Source organism: Procambarus clarkii, chromosome 16 (assembly GCF_040958095.1).
Source record: "Procambarus clarkii isolate CNS0578487 chromosome 16, FALCON_Pclarkii_2.0, whole genome shotgun sequence".
Lineage (NCBI taxonomy): Eukaryota > Metazoa > Arthropoda > Malacostraca > Decapoda > Cambaridae > Procambarus > Procambarus clarkii.
Window position 1 is genome coordinate 32,776,155 of NC_091165.1, and position 27,875 is coordinate 32,804,029.

The window sequence follows — 27,875 nt, forward strand, 5'->3', positions numbered from 1 at the left end:
GCTATTCTGAGAGCATAATAACACTAAATGAACAGTTGGTGGGATGTTATATTTTTGCAGCCGATTTCAAAATCTGAAGTTTTCAATATTCGATTTTACATTCATTTTTTATTTTCTTGTTTTTCAAGTTGCACTGGTATTATTTAGACATAGTTGGAGCATTTGCCTAGATTATGCACAAAACATTTTAAATTGTTTCAGAAAAGTTTAAAAACTGAACTTAATGTCACACATCATATGACGTTTTGTGCAGTTTAAGGGTTAATTGTCTTTTATTTGAAAATATTCTGAATTAGGGTTCCTAATGTTTCATTTCAATATCCATCAGAGAAGAGAGAGCCACGAGACAGGCAGAGATATGTTCCTAAGGCTGAGTGACAATATTGCTGACCAGTCACTCTTATAGTTCCTAAGGCTGAGTGACAATATTGCTGACCAGTCACTCTTATAGTTCCTAAGGCTGAGTGACAATATTGCTGACCAGTCACTCTTATTTAGCTTGGCATAATCAACTACTGTACTAAAACTAATTAACAGCTATATCAATTATTTATTATCAATGTGAAATACAAAAAGGTTTCCTCAATTTAATTTATTAATAATTGTGATAGAATTTATATGATAATAATAATACACTAATTCACTGTGTCAGGGGACAGGCAGCCAGTGTGTATTCACACACTTTAGGCTTAAATCGAGGTTCCCCCCCCCCAGGTCAAATTACTGACCCCCGCCCACTAAGCACAACCCCACAACAAGCTGCCAATTCCCGAGTACCTACCCACTGCTAGATGATCAGAGGCATTAGGTGATAAGAAATGTGCCCAACCATTTGTCCCGCCCTGGAATCGAACCCAAATTTCTTAAGTGTGCGTCGAGAACGAACCAGACTACAACATGGATCCCCAAGACACATAGCTCTAGTTTGCAGTAGTAATTATTAATTGACCTAATGATGCAGCAAGGATGAACGCACCATAATACTTGACCCGCGGAGAGCAAGTTGTGATCACACCAACACACAGTGCTACAATACAGGGGCCGGATTCAGGAAGGTACTTACGAAGGTTTTTCCTCTTAGCTAAGAACGTTTTCCCTCTTAGCGCCTTCGTGGCAGCTACGTCCGTATTCAATTAGCTACCCTAAGTGGAAAAACCTTCGTAAGTTCATTCCGGGATTTAAGTGTGGTTTCAACCACTCGTAGCTTTACGTAAACTGGATACAAGTCATTTTTTCTCTACTACATAACACTGAGATCGATTTATGATATTGGAACATGACCAAAATATTAAAGCTGGTGAATCTAGTGAAGAGGAGTCCTTCGTGTTAGTTATATATGCATTCTCTGCTTGAAACTTGAAGTAAATATGTGTTTGATGATAGTAGAATTAGTTTTATAATAGCAAGATATTATACCAGTAGATATTAAGTAAATAAACACTGGTGAACATGAAATATGAGAGAAGGTGATGAGCCCTGCCTGATGGGATCATTTACTATCACCAAATGCCCCTGTTCACCTAGTAGTAAGGGTGTACCTTAGCTATACATACCCATTTCTAATTTATTTAGTTTGGTTTTATTTTTAAATTAAATCTGGGTGAGACATAAAATAAAAATATGCTGCACAAATGATGTTAGGTAAGGAGAAGGGTAAAAATGTCACAAACTTTATTCATTGAATACTTAAAGCTATAATTATGACTATATAGATTATTAAAAAAGAGAGAGGGAAGTAGGGGTCCAAGACCTCTTCCTGTTATACAATTTGGGTGTGGAACAAGTAATTATCAAAAGAAGGCACCATGCCGGGAAGGCTATGTAGCAGTAAGGCAGTGAGGTGAGGCAGCTACTTATTTGAGAAATGCTTATTTTATTTACCTTATAAGCTGAGGCAACTTATTTTATTTGAGGAATACTCAGCTGATTCCTTTACATTTAGCATGGAACAAATTTGTGTCCAAGACCTCTTCCTGTTACTCAATTTGGCTGTGTGTAACCAAACTAGAAGTGCTCTACAAATCAAGGGACCCAGAATGTGGAATGACCTCCCGAATCATGTCAAAGGCTGTACCTCTCTCAACCAGTTTAAGAGTTAAACCAAGTACTGCCTAATTAACTCCATGTAACCTAACTTACCTCCTAAATGTCAACCCATGTCTTGCTATTTTTTAAACAACGCTGTTCACCAACATGTGCAATTGCTGATTTATGCTATGTTAACCCCCTTTTTGTATTTTTTATTCCTTCTTTCAACACAATTTATACCTAATCCCGATTACTATTAAGTTTTAGTCTGTGTTTTTTCCCCCACACCTTGCCCGAAATGCTATGAGTATTAGTGGCTTTAGGTATTGTATGTACTAGCTCTGTCTATAAATCCAACATTATGTTTGTAAATCAACTGTATGTACTTTTCCTGAATAAAATGTATTTATTATTTATTTTTTAATCAGTAAGTATTAAAAGAAGGCACCAAGCTGGGAAGGCTATGTAGCACCATTGTGTGTAACAATAAACCAAATTTTTTTTTAACAAATAATGCACCTGTATGGTAAAACAAATCCTGTCAGCTGTAAAAATATTGATGCAGTTATTTAAATGAAAAATATAATGAAAGAAATATTACTGGTTTATTTTTATCCTATCTTTTTGTACTGTACAGTATATCCAAGGAAGTGAAAAATTGAGACATAATGCACAATTTAATGAATGATTAGCATGGATTAGCAGTTCAAAAGAAATATGACTATTACATATCAACATGAGATCCTAATGATCCATGGTCAACATGACTTAATAAGGATAATACAGTACTGAATTTGTAATAATACAAACTATAATTTAAAATCTTTATTACTGATTTTTTTTATTAAGAAGATTAGGTACACACAGCAATGTACTACTACCCTATTCTATATGGAATATTACACAGTGTAGATAAAAAACTAGCTATAAGTTTATCTAATACTCCCATCTCACAGGATGGTTAGACATACTGTACATGGAATCAATTTAGAAAATACCAGCCTCAATACAAAAAACAAATCAACTCTGACTAAACAACTCTAAGCAATTTTCACAAGAGGTAAGCACTGAATCATGGAAACATTATATTATAATTACTCTTACCAGTTTCTACAAAACTCCTCTCAAACAATGTATTTTTAAACATGTTTAGGTATACACAGCAATGTGCTGCTTCCCTATTCTGTCTAAAGGACCACACAGTGTAGATCAAAAACCAGCTACCAGCTCACCCAACATCCTCACCTCACAGGATGGCCAGTCATACATGGAATTAGGAGAGAACAAAATACTTAATGCTGATCTATTAGCCTCCACTGGCAAAATCTGGGTGCAGCACAAGAATATCTTCCAATATTCCTGAGTGTATGAAGTAATTACAGAGCTCAAAATACCTCATACCATTTGGTATGAAGTCACTGATAACAGGACAATCACAGATATACGTAGTGTTGGAGAGTATGTTCTCTCAAGTAGGACTGAAAACAGATTTTTTTTCCACCAAGAGGGCTATAAACTCATGGAACCGCCTACCCGCTGAAGCCGTAAATGCCAAATTCCAGCTAAAAAATATCATTAAGACAATTGGCGGGCCCTTTAACAAGCCGCCGGCTTTCTGTCCTCTTCGAGGTCACTAGATAGTTAGTGGCTCTTGGGTAAATTCAGTAATATACAATAATTGTCAGCGCATCTTCCGAGCAACAAGGACAGCTACACAGTATCTCTTAGAATTACGTAGGTAAACAACAAATGTAACATATTTGTTTACTACAATGTCGGTGCTGGCTGTAGAAGTTGAAAAAAACATTGTTTTACTTCGAAATATACTAATTTTATAAGAAAATTCAACGTAAATAGGAGGCAGTAGAGCTCCGATAAGCCAGCACTAAATCTTCAATATGAAGAATGTTGCTGCTCTCTGATTGGCCAAACGAAACACAGTAGTGACCTCTATCGGCACGCAGGTGAACCAACAATTTTCTTCCTAAGTGGACCTTATTGAATCGCACCTAAGCATCTTCTTAGGGTGCACTTAGGAACCTTCGTAGCAAACCCACTTACGAAGAAATACACAGAGCTTCCTGAATCTAGGTCCTGGTAACTTTGTATGCAACATAACGTATCAAAACACTCTTGTACTAAAACCCTAACCAAACATTATTGAGCATACTCTATCTAACCTAACCTAATGATACAGTGTTAACAGTAAACACGCAACATACAGATGCCCAAGTATGCCCCGCCAGCCACACTTGAGGTGGGCATCATGCCCCAGCTGGTGGTGCCTCCTGCCTCTCCTCCTCACACAACACCAGTACACAACGTGCTAAGCCACAGCCTCCTGGCCCACGGCAGGTTAGGCCTCACAGGCCCAGCAAAACATTCAAGAATTAACTTTAATTGGGTTCAGAGAGACTATTAATAAAAGACAAAGTAGGATTGAGGAGGTAGTGGGCGTGGGGGCGGGGCAGGAGAGGGCGGGCGGGCGTGACACTGGCCACACAACACCCACCACCGTCAAGTGTGGCATCACTCCTGGCCATTTGACATGAGTGGGAGGAGAGGCGAGGCGCCGTCCTGGGGCGGCCAGGGCCTGGCCACCCATCATGGCGGCCGCACACGCCGCCGCCGCCACTCACCACTCCTGGCGGCGGCGGCCCACCACATTGGGGGAAGCTACAAACCTAAGATCGAGGCTGCGGCGGGATATCATGGACAACAAGGTCTGCGTCACTCCCTACTGACCACTCCGCCATATTGGACACACGCTTGCCAACCCTTCCCACCCACAACACGCCCGACCCACGCCTGCCAACCCCTCGTACCCCCCCCCCCGACAACCAATACCATATCCTAACTCCACTCATTAAACAAACATTATTCTATATAATATAGATTTAAAAATTCTTTTTGCACTATTATTGCAAGCATTCGTTATAAATAAACAATAAGGGCAATAATTTAAATATTTCAAAATGACCAATAATTATATTTTATTGGTATAGGCCTATCTAATAATTCCTGTTGTCAGGGTCAGAAAGCCTATATTGTACTAGACTTGTATATCGCCCCCCCTCCCCCTACTATAGGTCGAATGGTGACAATCTTCGGACACAACCCACCCTACCTTTATGTACCCAATCCGAACATCTTTACCATTGTGATCATTGTTGTCTTCTTATCTGTGCTATCAATCTGCTGTATGGTGTCTGTTAATCTTGTTTAAATTACCAATCAAGTTGTCAATGTAATCAAGCAGAGCTTTAATATACCAATGTGCTTTAATATACATAAGAACAAGGTAATTGCAGAAGGCCTATTTTCCCATATGAGGCAGCTCCTAGCTGTCTATAACCACCCAATCCCACTCATAAACATGTCCAACCCACGCTTGAAACAATCGAGGGACCTCACCTTCACCACGTTACGCGGTAATTGGTTCCACAAATCAACAACCCGGTTACCGAACCAGTATTTACCCAAGTCTTTCCTAAATCTAAACTTATCCAATTTATACCCATTGTTTCGTGTTCTGTCTTGTGTTGATACTTTTAATACCCTATTAATATCCCCTTTGTTATGTCCATTCATCCACTTGTAAACCTCTTCGCCTTTCCAGTGAATGCCTTTCAAGTTAAGCTTTGTTAATCTTTCTTCATATGAGGTGGTGGCACAGCTATATATTACCGAGATACATTTATCTGCAACACCACCATCATCTGGTCACTTGGTCCGGGAGACATCTCCCGTCACGCCTCCACAGATCTCCAGTATCAGCTCTTGATACTGGTAATGGCTTAAAAGGGCCACCACTTACGAGCTATTCATGCCCGTGCCACCTTTTGGGTGGCTTCATCTTCATCTTAACACATTCACAAGGGAGACATCTCCCGTCACGCAGGGTGCATTCGCACCCCCACAGATCTCCAGTATCAGCTCTTGATACTGGTAATGGCTCAAAAGGGCCACCACTTACGGGCTATTCATGCCCGTGCCACCTTTTGGGTGGCTTAATCTTCATCAATCAATTCAATCTGTTCAAATCACGGGAGACATCTCCCGTCACGCAGGGTGCAGTCGCACCTCCACAGATCTCCAGTATCATCTATTGATACTGGTAATGGCTCAAAAGGGCCACCACTTACGGGCTATTCATGCCCGTGCCACCTTTTGGGTGGCTTCATCTTAACACATTCACAAGGGAGACATCTCCCGTCACGCAGGGTGCATTCGCACCTCCACAGATCTCCAGTATCAGCTCTTGATACTGGTAATGGCTCAAAAGGGCCACCACTTACGGGCTATTCATGCCCGTGCCACCTTTTGGCTTAATCTTCATCAATCAATCATCTTTATCTGCAACAGTGTTATTAGTGCAGGCGATGAGTCACAATAACGTGGCTGAAGTATGTTGACCAGACCACACACTAGAAGTTGAAGGGACGACGACGTTTCGGTCCGTCCTGGACCATTCTCAAGTCGATTGTGATGAGGAAGATTGATTGATTTTATAAGTCGATTATAAAATCGACTCATCGATTGTGATGAGGACAGGTAGGGACAGGCAATAAATAGGCAAGAGAGAGCTGAGGAGGAAAGTAAGGTGTAGGGGATAGTAGTAATAATGAGAACTGCAGAAGGCCTATTGGCTCATACGAGGCAGCTCCTATTATAACTACCGAAGGAGATAGTAATAGGAATAAGAAGAGGATAGCAAGGGAACGTAGGAGAAGACAATGCACAGAAAAACGGAGAAGAGAGAAAGAAAAGGAAAGAGAAAAAAGAAAAAGAAAGATAAATGGAAGGGGTAAGCTTATGTTAAGTCACGTTTGTTAGAAAGATTACAGCATTTGAGTATATACTGTGAAAGGGAAGAGTCCACAGCAACAAAGCCAGGACTCAAGTTCATGTTGGGTACATTGTGTATAAGAGCCGATTCTACAAGACGGCGTCTGTGTAGAGTAGAGGCAGGAAAGATTATTTTGGAGGAAGACCAATCAATGGGATGATTAGAATCCCTCACATGGCAGAAGAGAGCATTGTTAGTGTCTGCAGACTTAACACTTCTCTTGTGTTCTTTAAGTCTATCATTCAGTGTACGGCCAGTTTCGCCAAAGTATTGGAGAGGACAAGATGAACAGGAAATAGAGTAGACACCAGCAGCGTTAGAAGCAGGAGGAGCAGTGTGAACTAGATTACTACGAAGTGTGTTAGTTTGTCGAAAGGCGAGTTTAATGTCAAGAGGACGAAAGGTATTGGTAAAAGTTTTGAGTTCAGATATGAAGGGAAGGCATAGTACAGTGCTAGTAGTGTTGGAAGCAGGTTTAGGATGAAAGAAATTTCGTTTAGCTTGAGAGTAGGCACAGTTGATGAAATGCAAAGGATAACCAAGGCGAGAGAATGATTTGTAGATAAAGGCAATTTCAGAATCAAGAAACTGAGGGTCGCTGAGGCGTAGAGCGCGGAGGAAGAGAGAGACGAGGACACTTTTCTTAACAGAAGGAGGATGGTAGGAAAAGAAGTGAATGTACATGCCACTATGCATGGGTTTACGGTAGACAGAGAAAGAGAACCCAGACACAGAGCTGTGAACATGAACAACAAGAAAAGGAAGGAGGGAATTAGATTCCCACTCAACTTTGAAATGGATAGAAGGAGCCAGATTGTTAAGAGGGGCGAGGAAAGGCTGGAAAAGATTAAGGTCATGAGGCCATAAAGCAAAAATGTCATCAACATAGCGAAGCCAGAGAGAGGGACGAGTATCAATAGAAGGAAGAAGAACAGTTTCGAAGTATTCCACGTAGAAATTAGCAAGAACAGGGGAGAGAGGGGAACCCATAGCGACGCCGAAAGTTTGAGTGTAATATTTACCGTTGAAAGAGAAAGAGTTAGATTCAACACAGAGTCTAATGAGATCGAGGAAAACGTCAGTGGGAAGTGGGAGAGGAAGGAGGCCCTCTGACGCCTTCTGTCTGAGGAAAGAGAGAACGTCATCGAGCGGAACATTAGTGAACAGAGAGTCGACATCAAGACTAAGCATCTTACAAGAGGGTTGCAGGCGCAGTCTTTCTATGAAGTCCTGAGAGTGACGAAGATGGGCAGGGGAAAAAGTGCCAAGGTAAGGTGTCAGGGTTTTAGCGAGCCAGGAGGCAAGAGCCCCGATAGCTGACAGAGCCCCGTAAAGAAATGATAGGACGAAGAGGAACACCAGGTTTATGAGTCTTAGGAAGACCATAGAAATAAGGAAGAGAAGGGCAGATGACACGGAAACGTTTAATGAGATCAAAGTCAGGAGGGCAAAGACTAGAGAGCTGTCTTAGTTTGCGGTTAAAGGAAGTTTTGAGGCGATCCAAAGGGTTAGAAGTCAGGGGAGTCGTACACAGCAATGTGCTGCTTCCCTATTCTGTATAAAGGACCACACAGTGTAGATCAAAAACCAGCTACAAGCTCATCCAACATCCTCACCTCACAGGATGGCCAGTCATACATGGAATTAGGAGAGAACAAAATACTTAATGCTGATCTATTAGCCTCCACTGGCAAAATCTGGGTGCAGCACAAGAATATCTTCCAATATTCCTGAGTGTATGAAGTAATTACAGAGCTCAAAATACCTCATACCATTTGGTATGAAGTCACTGATAACAGGACAATCACAGATATAGTGTTGGAGAGTATGTTCTCTCAAGTAGGACTGAAAACAGATGTTTTTTTCCACCAAGAGGGCTATAAACCCATGGAACCGCCTACCCGCTGAAGCCATAAATGCCAAATTCCAGCTAAAAAATATCATCAAGACAATTGGCGGGCCCTTTAACAAGCCGCCGGCTTTCTGTCCTCTTCGAGGCCAGTAGATAGTTAGTGGCCCTTGGGTAAATTCAGTAAATATATACAATAATTGTCAGCGCATCTTCCGAGCAACAAGGACAGCTACACAGTATCTGTTAGAATTACGTAGGTAAACAACAAATGTAACATATTTGTTTACTACAATGTCGGTGCTGGCTGTATAAGTTGAAAAAAAACATTGTTTTACTTCGAAATATACTAATTTTATAAGAAAATTCGACGTAAATAGGAGGCAGTAGAGCTCCGATAAGCCAGCGCTAAATCTTCAATATGAAGAATGTTGCTGCTCTCTGATTGGCCAAACGAAACACAGTAGTGACCTCTATCGGCACGCAGGTGAACCAACAATTTTCTTCCTTAGTGGACGTTACTGAATTGCACCTAAGCATCTTCTTAGAGCACACTTAGGAACCTTCGTTCCATCCCTAGCTACTGACCCATCACAATGTACATGTAGAATGTTTTCTGTAGGCAGTTTTCTAATTATACAATCATATGTTGCCCTCAGCTCTCCTATTTCATACATATTTTTTTTCTTTTGCAAGGGAGTAATTACTACATCTACATTACAATCCTCCCATGGTGGTGTGAATTTTCTCTTGGGCACAGCAATACACTCTGTAATAACATCATACCTTATAACATTAGTACATAAGTTATTCATATATACTCTCTTCTTCATCATACACTGTTCACTACTTCCCACCTTTTGAACCGAGAGGATTAATTCATTAGCTCCCCCACCTCTCATTAATTTAATGGCAGAGGCTACATTTATCTCTTCAATTCTATCCCCAATACTCTGCAGATTCAACTCCATCCTCATTATCTCAATCATAGCATTTCTTGGGCATCCTAAGATAATCCTCATGGCTTCATTTTGTATCTTCTCCAACTTGCCCATCCTACCTTTATCAAAACAAGAAATGACAGGTGCAGCATAATCAATAAGAGATCTTACAGTACTCAAGTATATCATTCGTAGCACAGGCACTTCCACTCCTTCCACAGGGAAATAGCAGTTAGGCTATATACCTAATAAATTCCCTGTAACCTACCTTACCCTTCTATTGGCAACCAATGTCTGTTTTTTCTTTAAAGAGCGCTGTTTGTCGACATAATTGTATTTGTGCTGCTTTTTCATCTATGTTTTCATTTCTTGTTTTCATTCTACTCATTATGCTCAATTAGTATTAAGCTTGTCATTTAAGTTTATCATGCCCGAAACGCTTTGCGTAATAGTGGCTTTAGGCATTGTATGTACTAGCTCTACCTATAAGTCAACCATTCCTTGTAAAAATTTATTGTATGTATGTACCTTACCTAAATAAAATTGTATTGTATTGTATTGTATTGTATTGTTGTATTGTATATAGACTACGTCTAGGTTACAGATGCAACTGGGAGATGGGTGAACCCCGACAGAGAGAGTGCATCTTCTGCCAAACTGTCACAGAAAAGCCATTACTTCACTATCTTCTGGAATGTGAAGCAACCAATGACCTTAGAAGAGCTTTAAGAGTTCCTGAATCATGCAGTGGCCACCCTGAAGCCATCAGCCACTCTCCTGGTCAACAAAGGTGTCCAGCAGCTGGACACTCTCATAAAGACTGTGAAGCAGTATCCTCCCCCGCGATAACAGCTTGATGGTTAAATGCAACCTCAGGATACTGAGAAAAAAAAACAAAAAAAAAATTGTACCACTTACGGGCTATTCATGCCCGTGCCACCTCTTGGGTGGCTTAATCTTTATCAATCAATCAATCAAACATTAACTCACGGGAGACATCTCCCGTCACGCAGGGTGCAGTCGCACCTCCACAGATCTCCAGTATCATACTGGTAATGGCTCAAAAGGGCCACCACTTACGGGCTATTCATGCCCGTGCCACCTTTTGGGTGGCTTAATCTTCATAACATAAGACTCCCACTCCCTTTCCACAGCATGCCAAGGCCTTCAGAGGTTGTAATCTCTTCCGACATTGACCCAACAGTCTGTTCATCTCAGCTTCCAAACTCTCATGGGTATATCCAACATATATGCCTAAATATTTATATATATTAACTCTCTCTATATTTTTACCGTTTATTTTCAATATAATGGGCCTCCGACTTCTACATTCAAACTTAGTTTTGTTTTCATTAACCACCAGTCCCATATGGTGACACAGGTTTCCGAAATTGTCCAACACTGTTTGAACCTTTGAAATATCTTTGTCCTGAAACAAAATATCATCGGCATATATGATCGGAGTTACCCCATTTGAGTATCTCTCAGACGCTATCTTATTCATTAGTACATTAAACAGGGTGGGACTCAACACTCCTCCCTGAGGTGTGCCGAGTTCAAAAGACCTCACACCTGACATACAACCTTGATACCACACCTGAGCCTTCCTTTCGTAAAGATAATCCCCTATCCAGCGCAATAATTTCCCTTTAACATCAAGACTAGCTAATTCATATAAAATAACCTCTTTGGTGGCTTTATCAAAAGCTCCTTGTAAATCAATGAAAATTTTATAATAATCATTTTCATTAGCTAGACATTTAATAATACAATCAGAGGTACTTTTTCCTTTGAGGAACTCGAACAAATTACTAGACAGCTGATCACCTATTATATATAAAAGTCTATTTAAAATGATCCTCTCCATCATTTTACAAAAACACGAGGTTAAAGACACAGGTCTATACTCTCCATTGGCTTTAGGGATAGGGATGATCATAGCTTTTTTCCATTTACTGGGAATACTGCCCTCTTTATAACTAATATTAAAGAGGTCTAAAAGTGGGCTTTTCGTCATAATGGCAAGTTCATTAAGTATTTCATAAGTTACTCCATCCTCCCCAGGGGCGGTAGATTTCCCAACTTTAATCGCCGTTATTAGTTCTTCTCTGGTAATACCTGTGCAAGTGACATCACCACTGTTACCTGCTGTAAGTATAAAATCCTTTCTTAGATCTTTCCAAGAATCTAATGACTCTCTCGTTACAGCAGGTAATGAACTAAGTTTGGCAGCTTCCGCCCATTTATTTACGAGCCCATTTGCAATTCCTTGCGGGTCTGGATGTGCAACAAAATTATGCTTTTTACCCCTTATTTTATTTACGTCTTGCCAGATTTCCTTCAAGTTTCTGTTACTCCCAACTTTCTCTGCAAATTCCTGCCAATACTTGCCCCTAATTTCCTTTCTCTTCTCCCCACACAGCCTAGCAACTGCCAGTAAAGCATTCTTCCCTTCCTCAGTCCTACCATTCCTATTCCAATCCCTGTGAGCTCTTCTCATTGTTAATGTCCACCCCTTAAGCATCTTGTCATGTGTATAATTTTCTTTTCTGGGGGGATGCCTTTTTATACTAGATGGTTTCCGGTTCAATGTTGCATTAAATACATCTACCTCCTTAATTAAATCTTCATAAAATGCTTCTGCCGAAACTGGCTTATAAGTATCATACCAAGACTTAATATGGCCAACAAGACCCCTTAATTCTCCCTCATTAAACTTTAACCTTTTCCTCTGAAGGCAGGCATGCTTTTTATCTACTTAAAGCTGTATTTGTAATGCAAAATGATCACTTAGCATTTCATCCACAGTAAGACAATTCCCCTCTATGCCCTCAGCATTTATCAAACAAGCATAATCTAATCTCCCTCCCCTCAAATGAGTAGGAGAGGGCTCGCCCAGCAGTTGAACATCTTCATGTTCCTGCAAAAACTGGTACCATCTGCAACCATTCCTATTTGCCATTCCCCTTGATCCTAAAGCTGGATGTCTGGCATTAAAATCCCCCTACCACAAGTGTATCTTCAGAAAAGAAGGAATCTGGCAAGTATCTTAAATCAAGGGAGCTATCAGAGATGTATAGATTAATGAAATTTAACTCTCGGTCTTGTAATTGTATCCGCAAGCTAATACTTTCAATACCTCTATATCTCTGAGGGATTCCAGTTATCTCGGCAGGTATGATACTTTTGACATAACATGAGACCCCCCTAGTTCCTCCATCAGCATATAAATGAAAGCCTCTATAGCCATTTAGCTGGCCACACTTGGTCCGGGAGACATCTCCCGTCACGCAGGGTGCAGTTGCGCCTCCACAGATCTCCAGTATCATCTTTTGATACTGGTAATGGCTCGAAAGGGCCACCACTTACGGGCTATTCATGCCCGTGCCACCTCTTGGGTGGCTTAATCTACATCAATCATCAAATCTACTCATCCACGGGAGACATTTCCCGTCACGCAGGGTGCAGTCGCACCTCCACAGATCTCCAGTATCATTTATTTATTTATTTATTTATGCATATACAAGAATGTACGTAAGGAATGTGAGGATACAAATATGGTAATTACAGTCTTGTAAAGCCACTAGCACGCGCAGCGTTTCGGGCAGGTCCTTAATCTAAGAAAATTTTAAGGAGGTAAATACTTGCAAAAATTATAGACAAAAAAATGATAACAGATTACATGAAATGAAAAAAAAGATGAGAGAAAATTGTAGGTACAGTATATTAAAGCACATAGGTAGCTGAGATTGATTGCAATGACAGCTTGAATGGTAGTTGACAAAAAATTGGTAGGCACAATACAGCAGAAACAATATAAGATTGGTTGCAATGACAGCTTGAATGGTAGTTGACAAAAATTGGTAGTCACAATACAGCATATGGCTAGCACATAGAAGAAGACAGCAATGAACACAATGATATGGTTGTTTGATATTACATAAAAATTAGGAGATTGGGTAACACTAGGTACAGAGCAAATTTAAAGCTCAGTGTAGGAAACTAAGAAGATGAAGTTAGGTACTTTTTGGTTTTGCTTTTAAATAAGGCAAAAGTTTTACAGTTTTTCAATTCACTAGGGAGTGAGTTCCATAGACTAGGTCCCTTAATTTGCATAGAGTGTTTACACAGATTAAGTTTGACCCTGGGGATATCAAAGAGATATTTATTTCTGGTGTGGTGATAATGGGTCCTATTACATCTGTCCAGGGAGAGTTTCAGAGCATGGTTTGCATTTAAGAACAGGGTTTTGTAAATGTAGTTGACACAAGAGAATGTGTGGAGGGAGTTAATATTTAGCAAGTTTAGGGATTTAAACAAGGGAGCTGAGTGTTGTCTGAAAGCAGAGTTAGTTATTATTCTGATAGCAGATTTTTGCTGTGTGATGATGGGCTTAAGGTGGTTTGCAGTGGTAGACCCCCATCATCTATTGATACTGGAAATGGCTCAACAAGGGCCACCACTTATGGGCTATTCATGCCCAAGCCACCTTTTGGGTGGCTTAAATCTTCTCTCTCTCTCTACTCATCACACCATTTGGTCCGGGAGACATCTCCCGTCACGCAGGGTGCAGTCGCGCCTCCACAGATCTCCAGTATCATCTATTGATACTGGTGATGGCTCAAAAGGGCCACCACTTACGAGCTATTCATGCCTGTGCCACCTTTTGGGTGGCTTCATCTTCATCTTAACACATTCACAAGGGAGACATCTCCCGTCACGCAGGGTGCATTCGCACCCCCACAGATCTCCAGTATCAGCTCTTGATACTGGTAATGGCTTAAAAGGGCCACCACTTACGGGCTATTTATGCCCGTGCCACCTTTTGGGTTGCTTCATCTTCATCTTAACACATTCATAAGGGAGACATCTCCCGTCACGCAGGGTGCATTCGCACCTCCACAGATCTCCAGTATCAGCTCTTGATACTGGTAATGGCTTAAAAGGGCCACCACTTACGGGCTATTTATGCCCGTGCCACCTTTTGGGTTGCTTCATCTTCATCTTAACACATTCATAAGGGAGACATCTCCCATCATGCAGGGTGCATTCGCACCTCCACAGATCTCCAGTATCAGCTCTTGATACTGGTAATGGCTTAAAAGGGCCACCACTTACGGGCTATTCATGCCCGTGCCACCTTTTGGGTGGCTTAATCTTCATCAATCAATCAATCATCAGCCATTTAGCCTCAGAATGCTACCATCCCTATCCCCAGTTTCCTGGAGTGCTACTATGTCAATATTCTCTCTAAGAGTATAATAGTGTACATCCACCGCTCTAGTTTTTAATCCATTAATGTTCCAAGATAATATTCTCAATTTACTTTCATCCATGATTAATAATAAAACTACCTTTGCCCTGTCCGTCACATTCCATGAGATACAAGAGTACCTTAGAAACTTCCTTCCAACACCGTAACATTTTTTCTTTCTCCTCACCTTCACAACTACTACTAACATCGAAGGTAATATTTTTCATATCTATTTTCTTTGTTATTTCTGTAACCCGTTTTACTTTAACCGTTCTTTCACCATTTGTCACAACAGGAGGTTGAACACCGCTAACACTACTAGAAAGTGTATTCTCCTGACTATCCTCTATCATCGTTACCTCATGCACATCATTACTTTCTTCTACGCACGTTTCACTTTCCATTTCACGTCTCGTTTTACTTTCAATAACACGTCCTGTTTCACCACCATCTTCACCCCGTCTATACCTTCCATAGCCAATTTTTCCAATGCCTCAATCCTCTTATCTAGTTTTTTTAGATACTCCAAAATTTGATTACCAACCTCAGAGGTGACCATATTGTCCTGAACCTTGTCGTCACAAGGTTTCAGTTTTTCCACTGCATGATGTACTTTCCCTAAGCTCGCCTTTACTTTCTCCGTCCCTTTTTCCCACACATTGATCATAGGGGCTGCCGTTGGCTCCCAACTGTTTCCTCCATGTTCCTCTTGCACAATTTTTCCTTGCTGCGAGGATACATCTATCCTGCTTGTAGGACCCGTTCTAGTCTCTTTCAGATGAGGCTTCATGGGGCATAGAGAGGAACCAGCATTGTGGCTGCCTCGACAGTTGCAACAAAATGGGACGATTTTTTCACTTCTTTCAATCTTGACTCTACACTCTCGCGAGTCGTGATTTTTCCCACAATACCGACACCTGGGGTCAAACTGGCATTTCCATGCCATATGTCTCCAACGTGAACACTTCACGCACAGTATGGGCTCCTCAACGTATTTTGCAACGTTCCTATAGCCTAGTCCTTGCACAAAAATTTTCTCCGGCGCCTCACCCTTTACCAAGGCAACAACCTGGCTTTGTTTGTCACCACGAACACTGTTCCTCTTCGCCCAGACAACATTATCATTGTTAAGAAGAAGACAGTCAGGAGCCAAATAAGTTGGAAACTTGAAAACTATGATCTTTGTGTGCAACATACCTTCTTTTGGAGGAACCATCACTACATTCTCAAAACCAACCGTCGTGAGGCGTTCCACGGCCTGTTCAGTCTCAACTGTTATGTAGGGCCGGTGAAGACCCTCCTTGAAAAGTGGTTCGTATTCCAAACATTGCTTAGCCAGACGTACCGTCCACTCTAGCTTTTGGTGGAAATTCAATTGGCATGTTGTAGGGAACAACAGCCTCTTCCTTCTTGTCTTGTTTTGCTTGTCTTGAGTCTTGCTGAGTAGGGTCTCATTCTTTGGTCTCTTTGCAATCTCATCGTCACTCTCACTGTCTGTTATTATTTCTCCGTTTCTTTTTGTTCACTACTAATTCAAACGGTCGATTATCATCTTGTCTGTCCTCCTCACTACCACTTAGGCCTACGGCCTCACCCATTTCTTCGACGCTGTCAATAATCGAGAACAAATGCACAATATCCTGTATCACCACGTGCAAAAACGAAGAGTGTGGGGCAATCCTCCACCTCCCACCAATCAGCGGACGCCAAGAGCGCCAACCTTGCGACCGCACACAACCGTGGTCTGGAGACAACTGACACGACCGCGGGCCAGTCTGGACTGTTTTTTGGAGGTAAGTCATCATATATTTTAGCTTGCACAGTGAGGCCAAGCAAATTTTCAGTGTTGTATCAATTAAGTGAAGTGTGTAGTGCCGTGCCACTCTATTTAAAATTAAGCTACCATTAAACCGGGAAATCTTATATATCCTTTCTCCTTGGCGGCTAGGCCTAATGGTCTGTGTTAATTTTTCTCCTATATTCAAAAAAAAATCAAAATAAAAAATCAAATCAAAATGTTCATTTAGGTAAGGTACATACATAAAAGCGATTTTACAAAGAGTGATATGGATTTATAGATAGAGCTAGTACATACAATGCCTAAAGCCACTATTACGCAAAGCGTTTCGGGCATAAAAAACTTAAATGACTAAAGCTTAATACTAATTGAGCATAAAGAGTAAAATGAAAACATGGAATGAAAACATAGCTGAAAAAGCAGCACAAATACAATTATGTCGACAAACAGCGCTCTTAAAAAAAACAGACATGGGTTGACAACAGAGGGGTAAGGTAGGTTACAGGGAATTTATTAGGCATAGCTTCGTTTTTATCTTAAACTGGTTGAGAGAGGTACAGTCTTTAACATGGTTGGGAAGGTCATTCCACAATCTGGGTCCCTTGATTTGTAGAGCATTTCTAGTTTGATTAATTCGTACTCTAGGAATATCAAAACTGTATTTATTTCTGGTGTGGTGCTCATGGGTTCTGTTACAACCTTCTATGAAGCTTTTGAGGTCAGGATTGGCATTACAGTTTAGCGTTTTATATATGTATAATACACATGAGAGAATGTGCAGTGACTTAATATCTAACATATTCAGAGATTTGTGTAGGGGTACCGAGTGATGTCTGGGGCCAGAGTTGGATATTGTCCTAATAGCAGCTTTGTGTTGAGTAATTAGAGGACGTAAATGATTTTGGGTAGTACAGGCATTCAACAGGCATTTCTCATGCAGTCTCTATGTACTTTTCCCCCGCACTTGTTATTTATTGTATTAATTCACCTAGGTCCTATATATCCCTATGCCTTATCTTGTTACTTGGCTCTAAGCATACTTTTAATATGTGTTCCGTTATTTATTCCAATTATAATGTTACTTAACTGTACTAATGTTCTACTCAACTATGTTATATACCACTTGGCATATACTTTACATATAACCAATAAGCATAACTTGTGTTCTGCAGATTTCGCCTTATCCTTGTTACTTGGCTTAACCATACTTTAATAAATGTTACTCTGTTATGCACATAATAAATTTGGTTTAACTATACTTACTGTACCTACGCAATTATGTTAAAAATTTGGCATAGTTTACTTATAGCCATCAAATTTATGTTGCGATACTGCAGAACTTTACCTCATAATAATTTACTATTTGTTAAATCTACCATTTAATAAATAAGTTGAAAGAGGATACTACTCAGCTCTTTAACATGCCTAACTACTCAGCAATTCACAACTGTCGTCAACTTCAGAGAGGTGGTGGCACTGCTCTTTACTACCACCAAGAACTAACATGCTTAAAAGAAATTAGAACCAGAGACAGCTATGGGGAGTATATCTTCGCCAGCTTCAGAGTCAAGGGTGCCGAGTCTGTCCTGACTGTGGGTGCAGTTTATAGAATTCCTAACACTGATGTGTCCGAATTCAACTCAAACCTTAGAAATCTAATACTTGATAACAGACTGAACAAAAACCACCTAATTATCGCAGGGGACTTTAATATTGACCTCTGCGAGCCTGAACACCCCACTGCTGTTAGCTTCCTCAACTGTATGAATTACTGATTCCTCATACCCTTAATCACTAGACCTACTAGAATAACTGATAGCACTGCCACGACGCTCGATCACATCTGGACAAACATAACCTCTCCGCTTACTTCAGGTATAATCACCGATAGCACTACAGATCATTACCCCACATTTCTCTTAACTAACATTAGCAAACCACCTCTTGAGTCAAGAGTGATACGTTTTAGACTACACAATGAAACTGCTATAGACAATTTTATAACTGCTGCTGATAATGTCAACTGGGAGTCCGAGTTAGGTAACATAGTGGACATCAACCTAGCAGTGCAATCTTTTCTTCAAAAAACTCTTAGCCTTTATAATACCCACTGTCCTATGCTTACAAAACAAGTCACAACCAAAAGGCTGAACAATCCCTGGCTTACAAAGGGAATACTTAAATCTATTAATAAAAAACATGACCTTGAGAAGAAGTATAGGTTAGGAATTGTCTCCAAAGAATTCTCAAAGAATTACTCATTATTGCTGTCTAAGATAATTAGACGAGCCAAAACTAAATACTACGAAGATAAATTTACCCAAATAAAGAGCAACATTAAACAAACTTGGAGAACAATTTCTCAAATATTGGGATCAAAGAAGTCTTTAAATAACAAACCGACTCTCCTGTCTAATAACGATGGTCAGCTTTCAGCCTCTGATTCTGCTACTGAGTTCAATAGGTTCTTCTCTTCCATTGGTTCATCCCTTGCAAATGATATTCCATCTTCCAGTACAGACATTAATGACTATCTTTCAGGTAACTATCCACAGTCTCTGTACCTAAAGCCTATTAATTCCACTGACGTCAATGAGATAATCCTTTCCCTTAAAACCAAGTCTGGTGCCCTTGAGGAGATACCAACTTTAATTTACAAAAAAGCCTCCAGATCTTTAGCCCCTGCTATTGCTTTGCTCTTCAACAAGTCACTTGAACTCCAAACCTTCCCAGATATTCTAAAAAAAGCGAGAGTAACGCCTGTCCACAAATGTGGTAATCTCACAGATGTTAACAACTACAGACCTATATCTATCCTGCCAAACTTGTCAAAAATTTTTGAAAAACTAATCTATAAGCAGCTTTACTCATATCTAGCCAAACTCAATATACTTAGCCCTTGCCAATATGGCTTCAGACCCAAAAAAAGCACTAACGATGCACTTATTAGTATGCTTAACTCGATTCATACAGCTCTTGATAAAAATGAGTTCTCTGTTGGGTTGTTTGTGGACCTGCGTAAAGCTTTTGACACTCAACCACCAAAACCTTCTTCTTAAATTACATCATTATGGAGTCAGAGGACACTCCCTACAATACCTCAAATCCTACCTTACTGACAGGCTCCAATATGTTTCTGTGAATAACACAATTTCTCCCACCCTACCCATCAACATTGGTGTTCCCCAGGGCAGCATACTTGGCCCTCTCCTCTTTCTCATCTACATTAATGACCTTCCAAATGCCTCCCAACACCTCAAACCAATTCTATTTGCTGACGACACAACCTTCATTTACTCCAGTCCTGATCCCCTTGCTCTAAATGCCACAGTAAATACTGAGCTAAATAAAGTCCATCTGTGGCTAACTGCCAACAAACTCACCCTTAACATTGACAAAACCTTTTATATTCTGTTTGGCAATAAATCCTCTAATCAAATAAATCTCAAAATAAACAATACCCAAATTTGTAACAAATTAGATGGCAAATTCCTTGGCATTCTCATTGACCACAAGCTTAATTTCCAGGGACACATTCTAAACATGTCAAAAAAAGTTTCAAAAACTGTGGGCATTCTTTCTAAGATCAGATATTATGTACCACGCCCTGCCCTGGTGACTCTCTATTACTCCCTTATCTATCCATATCTCAACTATGGTATTTGTGCTTGGGGCTCTACTACCCAAAATCACTTACGTCCTCTAATTACTCAACACAAAGCTGCTATTAGGACAATATCCAATTCTGGCCCCAGACATCACTCGGTACCCCTACTTAAATCTCTGAATATGTTAGACATTAAGTCACTGCACATTCTCTCATGTGTATTATACATATATAAAACGCTAAACTATAATGCCAATCCTGATCTCAAAAGCTTCATAGAAGGTTGTATCAGAACCCATGAGCATCACACCAGAAATAAATACAGTTTTGATATTCCTAGAGTACGACTTAATCAAACTAGAAATGCTCTACAAATCAAGGGGCCCAGAATGTGGAATGACCTTCCCAACCATGTTAAAGACTGTACCTCTCTCAACCAGTTTAAGATAAAAACGAAGCTATACCTAATAAATTCCCTGTAACCTACCTTACCCTTCTATTGTCAACCAATGTCTGTTTTTTTCTTTAAAGAGCGCTGTTTGTCGACATAATTGTATTTGTGCTGCTTTTTCATCTATGTTTTCATTTCTTGTTTTCATTCTACTCATTATGCTCAATTAGTATTAAGCTTGTCATTTAAGTTTATCATGCCCGAAACGCTTTGCGTAAATGGTCACTGCTTCACAAGCGGGGATTTTTCTGGCGGGGGAGAAAGAAACAATTGCGCAGCGCGTCCCGCGGCGTTGCGCGGGCAGTTTGGGGCCGTATAAATACGGGCGCACAATGGGGCTCTGCCCTCACTCCGCCTGCCCTCGCCGCTGCCCTCGCAAAACCCCACCCTCCCCCCCTTTGCAAGCGGCTGCTTTTGTACCCCCGTCATGCTTCGCACAGTTGTCCCGTTTGTCTCCCCACTGCATGTGGGAAGGGGGGTGCAGCGCCGGTCCCCAAGTGTCCCGCTGTCCGCAGCTAATACTTTGCCCAGTCTAGGTGCTAGTAAGCCCTACTTGTAGTCACCCCCTTCTCCTTATCCATTAGGTCTTTTACGGCCTCTTGGCCGGGTACATTACGTGTTATGTGGTCTCTCACTTATTAGTTATTCTTTGTGTCCTGCCTGTTATATCCTAGTGTTATATAATTACTACACATTTGCACTCGGCCTTAATTCTAGTACCAGTTAACCTTTAGGTTTCTGCAGAATTAGTTTCCATGTCACTATAGGCTAAGGTCTCATACTTACTACGGGTGTACCTTAAGTTAAATCTAGTCCTCGGACTTGGAATTGTTACTGTTAATTCTTACTTTATATATTTACTTTATATATTTTGATATAAACGTTATATATTTACTTTATATATTTACATGTTCAATATTAAGTTTAATATAATATCAACTTTGTTATAAGTCTATAATATAAACCGTGTTTAATATAGACTTTATATAATTACTTACTTTATATTTGAACTTTATATATTTACATGTTCTGCAGAATTTAATCCTCAATAAACTTTAACGCCCCATACTGCCAGTATCTTTCTCCCCCTGGTCAGAAATAGTGGCTTTAGGCATTGTATGTACTAGCTATACCTATAAGTTAAACAATCCTTGTAAATATTTATTGTATGTATGTACCTTACCTAAATAAAATTGTATTGTATTGTATTGTATTGTAAGTTCCCCCATACTAGCTTGCGTCTTTTCTCCCCCGAACAGAAAAAGGTAGGATAGTGGTCAGTTGTTCTGTCATATATTATACCAGATACAAGCTAGGGGAGCTGTTATATTAGTCCATAAGTGATCCAAGGTAGTCACATTATACCAGATACAAGCTAGGGGAGCTGTTATATTAGTCCATAAGTGATCCAAAGTAGTGGCAGATGTTTGAGTGACTCGGGTGGGCTTGGTGATTGTGGGGATTAGCAGTCTCCGTGGTATAGTGGTAAGACACTCGCCTGGCGTTCCGCGAGCGCTATGTCATGGGTTCGTATCCTGGCCGGGGAGGATTTACTGGGCGCAATTCCTTAACTGTAGCCTCTGTTTAACGCAACAGTAAAATGTGTACTTGGATGAAAAAACGATTCTTCGCGGCAGGGGATCGTATTCCAGGGACCATAGGATTAAGGACTTGCCCGAAACGCTACGCGTACTAGTGGCTGTACAAGAATGTAACAACTCTTGTATATATCTCAAAAAAAAAAAGGTAGCTATACTACAGCATACAAAATAGCAAGACATGGGTTGACATTTAGGGGGTAAAGTAGGTTACATGGAGTTAATTAGGTAGTATTTTAATATAATTACATTTTATACAAAATATTTATATAATGTATTTTAATATAATTATAATATAATGTTTCCACGATTCAGTGCTATTTTGCTAGTGGGGGCTAATAGATCAGCCTTATATTTTATGTTCTCACCTGATTTTTAGTCAGATTTGATTTGTTTTTGTGTTAAGGCTCCCCCTAATTGCATGTATGACTAACCATCCTGTGAGAAGGGAATGTTAGTTGAACCTATAGCTACTTTTTGATATACACTGTGTAATCTTTCATATAAAATAGGGGAGCAGCACATTGCTGTGTATACCTAAGCTTATTAATAAAAATATGGTATTATATTTAAAATATATTTTATATAATGAATTATTTGTATTATATTATATTATTAATAAATACATTTCAATGAGAAAGTGGACTTAATATGACTAATCCAAGAACCGATCCTGGTTGATGTGAAAACATTCCTTGGCGCCGGGTGTTAGGGGGAAATATATGTATTTTTGTGATCTCTTTATGTATATTTGGTATTTGTTTAATTTATGTAATATTTATCAATGTTATTATGTAACATATTATTTTGTAAACATTTTCAAATCATTTGTGCTATTAATAAGGCATAGAGGAGCAAATAGTGTTCTATTTTGGGTGGAGGGAGTTGTTTACTGGCGGGTGTTGTGTGGTGTGTGTGAGGGAGCTCTCGTGCACGCCCACATATTACACTCTCCTGCAGCGGTCATGGAACTAACACACCAGCCCATTGATGATGGAGGAGCGCGTGACAATTGAAAGCCTCCCATACGAGGTTCTGGAGAGAATCCTGACTGACATTCGTGTGAGTGTTGAAGATGTTGTGAGCTGTTCGGTGGCGAGCAAGTACCTGTGTGGTGTCTGTCAACGCAACTCTCTCTGGAAAAGAAAGTTTAGTCAGCACTACCCATATACTTACCGCTATAATGATGCCTTGTGCAAAGATAAGATGGACTGGAAGTCTAAATATAGCTCTGTGTATCGGTGCAAGAAGAAGCTGGTTCAGTGCATCTTGGCCTTGTCGAGAACATTTGTGTGGTCAATGTATCACGACTACGAGTGGCCGGACATCCCCAGACGAGCCCTGGCACTCTACGAGACACTCTTCACTGACCACCTCGCCCACGCTAACCTCTACTACATACTGGATGAATGTTATAACATAATGAACAGTGGACCTCGGTGCATGGACTTAACGTTGAAGTATTATGCTGGCAAGTTGTACAGCCACGTATACGAGCGATGCGTGATCACCAGCGAGTGGCAGAAGTTTGTGGGGCAGCCGGAGGAGTGTCTCAAGTACAGGTACGAGGAGGGCATGTTGTGGGTGGTGGTGAGTCTCCAGCCTATACGTAGTGAACCCATCAATGATAAGGTCAGCTTTACTTTTGACAAACTAGCAAATGAAACTCTGAGTTACATAAAGCAAATGTTTCCAGATAATCCATTGTGTAATAAAGTTGAAAACAAGTGTGACGTTTTATCGGGTAACTTGAGTTACTGGAAAGGTGAACACTGTAGTGAAATTATGCAAGCAGTGCATCATATAATTAAGCATAAATATGGTTTTAAAATTAACAACAGTTTGTATGAGAGTGGACCGGACCATTACTGTGTTGACCAGGTTCTTATAAACAAAAAGGGAAGCTCAAAACTGCTATTAGTTATCGAGTCGTGTGTAGCAAATCGTCTCGGTGTGCACATTGAAGTGCACAAGAATGTAACGGGTCATGTCTTAGATACGTGGAAACTCTACTTTGTTGGTCAAGATGGTGTTAGTGGATATTCAAGTGCATGTGAAATATGTAAGAAAGATCCATCGTCACTGAGCATTGTTATGAATGACTGGCAAGAGGGCCAGACAGTGGATGCTCCAGGGATGTGCCAGGCAATAATTCAACAAATTGTTTTTTTGGCAGAATGTTGGCTGAAAGGGGAAAGGTGGCAAGCCGGTGAACCTGTTCTTTATGATTTACTCGACGAGGAGACGTACAACCAACCAATCCGTCTGTTATTCACTGCATGGCAACATGTCGAGCATTGGAAAATGAGTCGTCTATATCACTACATGCATCAGCTTCTAAGGATAAATGAAAGCCATCAGACGCTAGGAAAGCTTTTACATTTGAGTATCCTGCTACGCATTAACTCTAAACTTACCCTTGAAAAACTGTTAAATTTCCGGAGGAGAATGGGACAACCACCGAACACTATGCGAGACTTGCTTCGAATGCTTGCCAGTGTAGACAAGAGAGCACGTACAAGAGTGTCAGAGCTTAAAAATCTGTTGTCAACAGCAGTTACAAGTTATTCTAGCTTAAATCCCCTGGCTAGTGTTCCTTGGCCGCATGGATGGCCGGGAGGCGAGATGGTGCAGAAAAGACGAGTTGATCGCAAGAGCTGGCAAGTACAATTTGCAGTAGGAGAAGTTCTTGAACAACGAGGTGGCGACCTTTGTGTAGTGTATGATTGGGACTCGATGTGTGTAGAAAGTGAAGATACATTGGTGTTAATGGGAGAAACAGGACTTGCACATGGTACTGATCAACCTTTCTATAGAGTCCTTACTGATGGTGGATCGGCTCGTTATCTTGCTCAAGAGAATTTGCGACATGCAAGACAACCTCAGCACTTGAGAAATCCCTTGATTGGCCGCTACTTTACAGCTTTCATTTATCCTTTTTACATACCCAATCCCCAAAAGGCATATGAATATCCAGAGGATGCAAATATTCGTGAGCAAAATGCATTAACATTAAAATTGAAATTTGCTGTTAATGAATAAGCATGATACATATCCTTGATGCTGTGCATCACTACTCATAAATGTATTCACATTTTAAGCTGATATATGTATAGTGAATGTGCAATCTATTTTTCGTGCCAATTACATGTCATATGCACACCATATTTGGGCTTATATCATCAATCAATATCAAATACCTGTACAGTACACTATTTTAAGTTTAGACAATTTCATATAAGCACTTGTTTGGCACATAATGTGTATATTATATGCCAAATTGTTAGAATGAATCTAATGTGTATGGCATTTTCAGTGAAAATGTATTTGTACACAAACTAGCATTATTGGTAGCGTAGTTTCAGAATACTGTACAGTACTCGTAAATCTCGCATTCCATTGTTTTAGACTTTATTCAAACTCTGTTTTACTTTTCTCTCATATTTATACTGTACTCAAATAACCGGTGCCTTGTGTATACGAATGCATACTCTACTTCTTTGTTAACCATCTTTAATCTCTTATATTTAATGACACCTTTCAGTATGCCTTTGTAAAATGATGAAAGAGTGGTAACAAGAATTACAAAGATTGTATTATGGTGCTTCATTTTATAACTCATAAATTTTCAATATTGTTCAGTGTATGTATAAAGTGTTATGCAAGTATGTACATATATAGAAACTAGTTTTGGACCTCCCAGTGTCAGTTTTGAGAAGAACTGGCCAGCTGCAAAATCATAAGTTAGTCTTAATATAATTTATATATCAGAAGCTGTATAATGTAAGATTCACATCTTACTCCTGAAATAAAGTGATTTATATTAATACACATGTTTTTTAGTCACATATTTAGTTATTAGAAACTTATGTGCAGCAAATTTAGCACCGTACTGTATTACTTTGTTGCTTATGATAGTTGTCACTACAGTATTGTGCTATACCTGCCTATGTGTTCTACAGTGCAGCTTCTAAAGTAATGGTTGTGATAGTTTTAAAATCATAAAATTTCAGGAAAGTTAGGCAAGTGGGACAATATTTTAAAGATTATAATAGGTCACTTTCAAATGCATTTAAAAGTCTCGATTGACTTTGCTTCAGAAAATCTAACCATCAGTATTTTTTATAAATATTTTACTATTGCCACATTTTTTTTTTTTTTTTTTTTTATATATACTGTACAAGAGTTGTTACATTCTTGTACAGCCACTAGTACGCGTAGCGTTTCGGGCAGGTCCTTAATCCTATGGTCCCTGGAATACGATCCCCTGCCGCGAAGAATCGTTTTTTCATCCAAGTACACATTTTACTGTTGCGTTAAACAGAGGCTACAGTTAAGGAATTGCGCCCAGTAAATCCTCCCCGACCAGGATACGAACCCATGACATAGCGCTCGCGGAACGCCAGGCGAGTGTCTTACCACTACACCACGGAGACTGCTAATTTAATGATTATTTAATGGTCAGTATTAAACAAAACGTACATATTGCAATATTTTCATTAATGTTTTACTGTACAGTATTTACATTGTGATCTTACTGTACATTTGAATGTTAGTGTACAATTTGTGTAGTGTTAATTTTTCATGGGGTGGCCCAGTTGTGTATGTTTGTAGACACCACCGTGTATAGACCCCTGCAGTGTTTCCCGTGTTCTAGTGTACCAGGAGACACCACAGTGTATAGACCCCTGCAGTGTTTCCCGTGTTCTAGTGCACCAGGAGACACCACAGTGTATAGACCCCTGCAGTGTTCCCCGTGTTCTAGTGCACCAGGAGACACCACAGTGTATAGACCCCTGCAGTGTTCCCTGTGTTCTAGTGCACCAGGAGACACCACAGTGTATAGACCCCTGCAGTGTTCCCCGTGTTCTAGTGTACCAGGAGACACCACAGTGTATAGACCCCTGCAGTGTTTCCCGTGTTCTAGTGTACCAGGAGACACCACCGTGTCTAGACCCCTGCAGTGTTTCCCGTGTTCTAGTGTACCAGGAGACACCACAGTGTCTAGACCCCTGCAGTGTTCCCTGTGTTCTAGTGCACCAGGAGACACCACAGTGTATAGACCCCTGCAGTGTTCCCCGTGTTCTAGTGTACCAGGAGACACCACAGTGTATAGACCCCTGCAGTGTTCCCCGCGGTCTAGTGCACCAGGAGACACCACAGTGTATAGACCCCTGCAGTGTTCCCTGTGTTCTAGTGTACCAGGAGACACCACAGTGTATAGACCCCTGCAGTGTTTCCCGTGTTCTAGTGTACCAGGAGACACCACCGTGTCTAGACCCCTGCAGTGTTTCCCGTGTTCTAGTGTACCAGGAGACACCACAGTGTATAGACCCCTGCAGTGTTCCCCGTGTTCTAGTGCACCAGGAGACACCACAGTGTATAGACCCCTGCAGTGTTCCCCGTGTTCTAGTGCACCAGGAGACACCACAGTGTATAGACCCCTGCAGTGTTCCCCGCGGTCTAGTGCACCAGGAGACACCACAGTGTATAGACCCCT

At 40.5% G+C, this 27,875-nt stretch overlaps 2 protein-coding genes across 3 annotated transcripts in view; one reads left to right on the forward strand and one right to left on the reverse strand.

Annotated features, from left to right (window-relative positions):
- Positions 1-4,843, reverse strand: part of LOC123760109 (uncharacterized) — a 109,382-nt gene extending 104,539 nt beyond the window's left edge. Inside the window, exon 1 of one of the 2 annotated variants that reach the window (XM_045745592.2) lies at positions 4,713-4,843. Coding sequence is in view for 1 of the 2 variants with exons in the window: in XM_069325424.1 (XP_069181525.1) it covers positions 4,541-4,636 (96 nt within the window). In the remaining variant the exon portion in view is untranslated. The other variant, XM_069325424.1, reaches the window with a different exon arrangement.
- An 18,400-nt stretch (positions 4,844-23,243) lies between these two features.
- Positions 23,244-26,204, forward strand: LOC123760110 (F-box only protein 21-like). Its single transcript, XM_045745593.2, has one exon. It carries the CDS (start codon positions 23,366-23,368, stop codon positions 25,415-25,417), a length of 2,052 nt encoding a protein of 683 aa, XP_045601549.1. The 5' UTR covers positions 23,244-23,365; the 3' UTR covers positions 25,418-26,204.
- Positions 26,205-27,875: the final 1,671 nt, after the last annotated feature.

Excerpts from the sequence above, each read along its gene's own strand:
- LOC123760110 (XM_045745593.2), top strand. The coding sequence starts at position 23,366 with ATGATGGAGGAGCGCGTGACAATTGAAAGCCTCCCATACGAGGTTCTG.